This window comes from Beta vulgaris, chromosome 3 (assembly GCF_026745355.1).
Source record: "Beta vulgaris subsp. vulgaris cultivar EL10 chromosome 3, EL10.2, whole genome shotgun sequence".
NCBI classification, from domain to species: Eukaryota; Viridiplantae; Streptophyta; class Magnoliopsida; order Caryophyllales; family Amaranthaceae; genus Beta; species Beta vulgaris.
The window spans coordinates 28,898,730-28,904,651 of record NC_079204.1 but is presented as its reverse complement, the minus strand read 5'-3'; the positions used below and the strand labels follow the sequence as shown (position 1 = coordinate 28,904,651).

The 5,922-nt window shown below is 37.3% G+C and overlaps 1 protein-coding gene across 1 annotated transcript; it reads left to right on the top strand.

Moving 5' to 3' along the window:
* The first annotated feature begins 2,273 nt into the window (after positions 1-2,273).
* LOC125494050 (uncharacterized) lies at positions 2,274-5,465 on the top strand. The gene is made up of 8 exons (XM_057393339.1): positions 2,274-2,482; positions 2,641-3,077; positions 3,164-3,791; positions 3,877-4,194; positions 4,293-4,452; positions 4,496-4,611; positions 4,688-4,787; positions 4,878-5,465. The coding sequence occupies exons 1-8, from the start codon at positions 2,274-2,276 to the stop codon at positions 5,463-5,465; spliced, it is 2,556 nt and encodes an 851-aa protein (XP_057249322.1).
* Positions 5,466-5,922: the final 457 nt, after the last annotated feature.

Here is a 5,922-nt window from a genome sequence, read left to right as displayed (position 1 = left end):
CACTAAGTAAGTCAACTACCTTGTAGTGCAAAGTCTAAGATCAAGAGGCCTTTTGCAGGAAAGTCACTTTAGCCTCTTTCTTTCTAAGGCGGGGTATGAAGACCCAATGATTCCTCTAAAGTAGGATTTTCGCTAATGAGAAGCCTACTTCTATCAAAACCTTGACTGACTGTGGAGCACTACTAGAATTCGTGTTTTTACCGACTACCATTACCGACCGCTGTAAATACAGTTGTTAATTACTAAAACATCGACCGTTTTGTGAGAGGACGCAAATTACCGACCGTTCCTAATTATCACCGACTGCTTACGTAAACCGTCGGTAATTACCGACCGCTTTTATTGTATATCGACTCCAATCTTTTGTCCGTAGCTAATTACCAACAGCTTTTCCAAAATCACCGACCATATGCCGTCGGTAAAATACTACTGGTACCTTCTGAAATTTTAACGCCCACGTTCCCCTTTTTACTCTACTATAGTACTCAGTAATTAATAACAGACCCTGAAAAATAACGCCTCTCTTTCCTTCACCATCATCAGCTGCCGGTTTTCTTCATCTCCATTGCATTGCCGTCGCCGGTTTCAGGTTAGTCCATCTATTTTTTTTTCAAAGTTTCGCGACATCTCTACGCACTGTTAGTTTCTTCGTTTCATCTATTGCCGTCGCCGGTTTTTCAAAGTTTCACGACATCTCCATTGAATTTCTTCAGGTTAGTCCTGCACAACCGCCGCACCTTCATCTCCATTGCGTTGCCGTCGCCGGTTTTAAGGTTAGTTCATAGATGAATTTCGCGTATAACATCTTTGAATTTCTTCATCTATTTCCTTAAAAGTTTCTTATTTCGATTGGAATATTGAAGTTTCTTGTGCTCTCTCGCCGGTTTCAGGTTAACACCTTCACCTCTTATACTCTCTCGCCGTATAACATCATACAACCTGCACAACCGCCGCACCATCATCCAACCACCTGCACAACCGCCGCACCGCGCCGACCCACGGCAGGTTTTTCGTCTTTCCTCTTTCGTGGTATATTATGAATTTATTCTCTCTTTCTTGGTTTGTTGCACCCATCATTGTAGTTTCTTTGCAATTTGTTGGATTTCTTGGTTTACTTTCATATGTATATGTAAATAAGAATTCTGAATTTATGTACATATGCATCCATATCACAGAGAAGGGTGTATTTTGAATTTATTCTCAACTTCCAAATTAGAATTTTGAATTTATGTGCATATTCTGAACTTAAGGAACTGAATTAACATAAAGGGTCTTTGTCTAAAATGTATAATTTGTTACTGTACGTAGGAACTTGAGAAAATTGCAAAGTGTGAGGGAAGGAAGTACAGTGTGAGGGAAGGTGTGAGAAAATTGCACTTAAACAATATGGGTTTTTTTGGGGATTGATTGAGAGAGAAAAAGTGTGAGGGAAGGAAGTACAGTGATTGTGAAGGTGTGAGAGTTTCTGAAATTGGAAATCTAAAGAGGGAAAGAGAGAGGTGGGGTAGAAAATTAAAAAATAGTAAAAAGTGGTAAAGTGTCCACTCAGAAGTGGAGAGAAGTTGCCATTTGTAGCATATATATGGTGTATGGTTTTGATTAGTACATACGTTTTTTAATCAAATTATTTTTGGGCTATAAGTTTTGGTTTTAGAAATTTTGGTTGGATTTGTTTGTTTTTGTTGTAGTTTAAAATTGTATGGACCACTTCTAGTCGGTAGGCGAGCTTTAGGAGGGAATTGATTCTTATTTCCTAAATCTTTGCAAGTATAGACTATTGGTGGTATATGAACAAATTGATAGTAGGGTGAAATTACTTTAATTTGACTTATTGCGAATAACTTGTAATTTAAAACATAATGTATGCTACTCCTATGTTCATTTTGACGTGATTAAAGTTTAATGTAGTAAATGACTATGTTGATTTTAAAGTTTGTTATTATATTGTTTTAATTGAGTTGTATAGAATTGAATATCATGAAACGAAGAGAGCGTAGTTGGATGTATGATAGGCGCGAGGGACGCTTTCTCAAGACTGAGTTTGTGAATGGAGTTCGAGATTTTATTGAATTCGCACAACAAAATCATAAATTCAAAGACGCTAAGAAAATTAGATGTCCATGCTTTCGGTGTAACAACAAACGATTCTTTGATGTTGACATTGTTAGAGAACATCTTTATAAAAAAGGATTTTGTCATGACTATTTTGTTTGGCTATGTCACGGGGAAACTGTTGACGAACCCCATCGGAGCCATCAAATCCTTATCGAGACATGATTGTTGATGCTCTTGGACATAATGAAGAAAATCCAAACAATGAGCAAATAAATAATGTCGAAGAGGAGCCAAATGACGAAGCTAAGAAATTTTTTGAGCTCCTTAAAGCTGCCGATAGCCCGTTGTGCGAAGGGAGCAAAGTATCTGTCTTGGAGATGGCATTAAGAATAATATCTTTGAAGTGTGAGTACAATTTACCACACAGGTATGTTGATGGATTTGCGTCTTTATTGAATGACGTGATTCCAAATATTAACCAAATGAGTACAACGTTCTATGATACTAAGAAAGTTCTTAAAGGCTTACAACTCCCACATGAGAAGATACATGCATGTCGTAACGGTTGTATGCTATTTTGGAAAGGCGATGCACATTTAATAAGTGTAGTGTATGTGAGTGTGATCGCTATAAGAAGACTCCTAAAGGCAAGCTTATTCCAGAAAAGGTCCTAACATATTTTCCTATCAAACTCCGATTGCAAAGGCTTTATGCGACAAAGAATATTTCAGAGAAAATGACATGGCATGCCAAAAAGCCTCGAGTTCCGGGTACTATGGAACATCCTAGTGATAGTGAGGCGTGGAAGCATTTTGATACCACTTTTCCTGATTTTGCCTCTGAGACACGTAATGTTCGATTAGGTTTGTGCACTGATGGCTTTTCACCCTTTGGTAAGTTTGGAGGACAATATTCTTGTTGGCCTGTAATTCTTACTCCATATAATTTGCCTCCATCAATGTGTATGAAAAAGCCTTTCATGTTCCTCTCTTTACTAGTTCCCGGTCCTAAGAATCCAAAGGGTAATTTAGATGTCTACATGCAACCATTAATTGAAGAGCTCAAACAATTGTGGGAGATTGGTGCTATGACTTATGATATTTCACAGAAACAAAATTCATGCTTCGTGCAGCGCTTCTGTGGACCGTAAGTGATTTTCCTGCATATGGTATGTTGTCTGGATGGGCTACTGCTGGAAAAAAGGCTTGTCCATATTGTATGGAAGAAACTAAGGCATTTTGGCTTGATAATGGCAATAAAGTCTCATGGTTTGATTGCCACAGGAAGTTTCTTCCACATGATCACCCTTTTCGTAAAAATAAAACAGCTTTTCGCAAAAACAAAGTGGAAAATGGCATGGCTCCAGCTATGATGTCCGGAGATGATATGTGGCAATGTGTGAAAGACTTGCCTAAAGCCACTGATGGCCCTGAAGCTCTCAAAATCTTGAAGAAAGCTAAAAAGGGTTGGTTTAAACAAAGTTCTTTTTGGGAACTTCCTTATTGGAAAGATTTGCTTATTCGACACAACCTGGATGTCATGCACATTGAGAAAAACTTCTTTGATCAACTTATACACACAGTGATGGATGTGAAAGGCCAAACTTCGGACAATGTTAGTGCGAGAAAAGACTTGAAGTGTCTATGTAAGCGTCGACAGTTAGAGCTCACCTACGACGAAGGGGAAACGAAATCATGCCAAAAGCCCCTTTTGCACTTGACAAGGCTCAAAGGAAGGTCTTATGTGAATGGGTTCGTGACTTAAAGTTTCCGGATGGATATGCATCTGACTTGAGTAGATGTGTGATCTTCGAACATCTAGGCTTTTTGGAATGAAAAGCCATGATTGTCATGTCTTTATGGAGAGGTTACTACCGGTTGCTTTAAAAGAGTTGCTACCTTCGCATGTTTGGAAAGCAATTACTGAGATCAGTCAATTCTTTCGTGACTTATGTGCATCCACTATCCAAGTCGATGATATGGATCGTTTGGATAAAAATATAGCTGAAATTTTGTGCAAACTTGAAAAGATATTTCCTCCTGCATTCTTCAACTCGATGGAGCATTTGCCGATTCATTTGGCTTATGAAGCTAAGGTTGGTGGTCCAGTGCAATATAGGTGGATGTATCCCTTTGAAAGGTAACAAAGAAATTTTTAAGTAAAAATACGTCTTTTAAGAATGAAGTTCTAATATGACAAAATTTCAAATCGATATCTACAGTTGATTTATTTGGTAGGTTTCTCAATCACTTGAAGCGTAAGGTTGTACAGAAGGCACGTGTGGAGGGTTCTATTTGCAATGCATACCTATGTGAGGAAATATCATATTTTTGTTCGAATTACTTCCAACCAGAAGTTGATACTAAAACAAGAGATTTGGGTAGAAACGTCACTTCAGTATTGAGAACCATCATGATCCAAATGTTCCTGAGATGTTTAGGTGGATTGTGGGCGTACATCTACCAACGGTCGTTTACGCTTCTTGCAAGATAAAGAGTATGATCGTGCACACCTTTATGTTCTTGCAAACAGTGGTATATTAAGCAAATATGAAAGGTAAATATGTTTTTCATGCCTAGTGATGTTTAACTAGTTAAAAACATCTCTAATCGTGCTTCGTCAATAATAATAGGATTTTCGAAAAACATATATTGGAGACACATCCACACATATCATTGGAGGAGATCTGGAGCAAATGTGAAGCTGAATATCCTAAATGGTTCAAAAACCATGTGAGTTTTTAATTAATAAAATATAAGTCTTAACTAAATGAAAGGTTTTTCTAACGCAAATTATGTAAATTTTCTATAATATGAAATTAGGTACTACAGGAGGGGACTAACATCGATGTAGTTCATGCTCTTGCAATGGGCCCCGTTAGACAAGTGAAGTCATGGAATCAGTTTTTCGTTAATGGATACAATTTTCAAACACATGAGTATGGCAAACACAAATCAACTATGAACTATGGAGTGTGTGTTAAAAGTCACGAGGAAGTTAATTATTATGGCATTTTGGAGGAAGTAATTGAACTAGTTTACCATGGTCCATTGGAAGTCTACAAGACGATATTGTTTAAGTGCAATTGGATGGATTCTTTGAGTGGTTTAAATGTACATGAACAATACAAACTCATTGAAATAAATCATAGTAAGAAGTACCCAAAATATGATCCCTTTGTATTATCATACCAAGTTAGCCAAGTCTATTATGCCCCTTATCCTAGTTTAAGTAGGGGTAGAGTGCAATGGTGGGCAGTGTTTCAGACTAAGGCAAGGTCTTCAATTGAAACTCCAGTGGACTCATTATTCTTTCAAGAGGAGATAAGTGATGTTCCTTCAACTCTTTGTGCTCCAAATGAGATTCCAGACTATGATTCTGACGGGGAAGAAGAAAAAACGAGGATGTAATGCTTAACGATAGTAGGGATTCTGATAATGGCGACGAGGATGATAGTGAAGATGATCTACAAGTTTATGAGAATCTCGAAGATTATGATGATGATGATGATGCGGAAGAAGATTTACCGTGAATCATACATTAGATTTGTAGTGTCTTATGAACTTCTAAATTTCGATACATTGTATTATGTTTGGTGGATTTAGTAATGATTGATTTTATATTTTTATTTTTGCACTTTATATTATATAATATGTTAAGAAGTTTAAGTTGATTCCTATTTTATCCTTAAATTTGATATAAAAAACTTTGAAGTTTATACTACATTATTCGTTCTACTAATCTGTGTTATTTTAGATGGCTTCTTCTAGCGGGCAAGGTAGAGCTTCAGGAAGCCAGTCTACTCCACATCTGGCAAATGATACTGAGGGCGAGAATCCTCCATCGAATGCTGATACCACAGAGGAG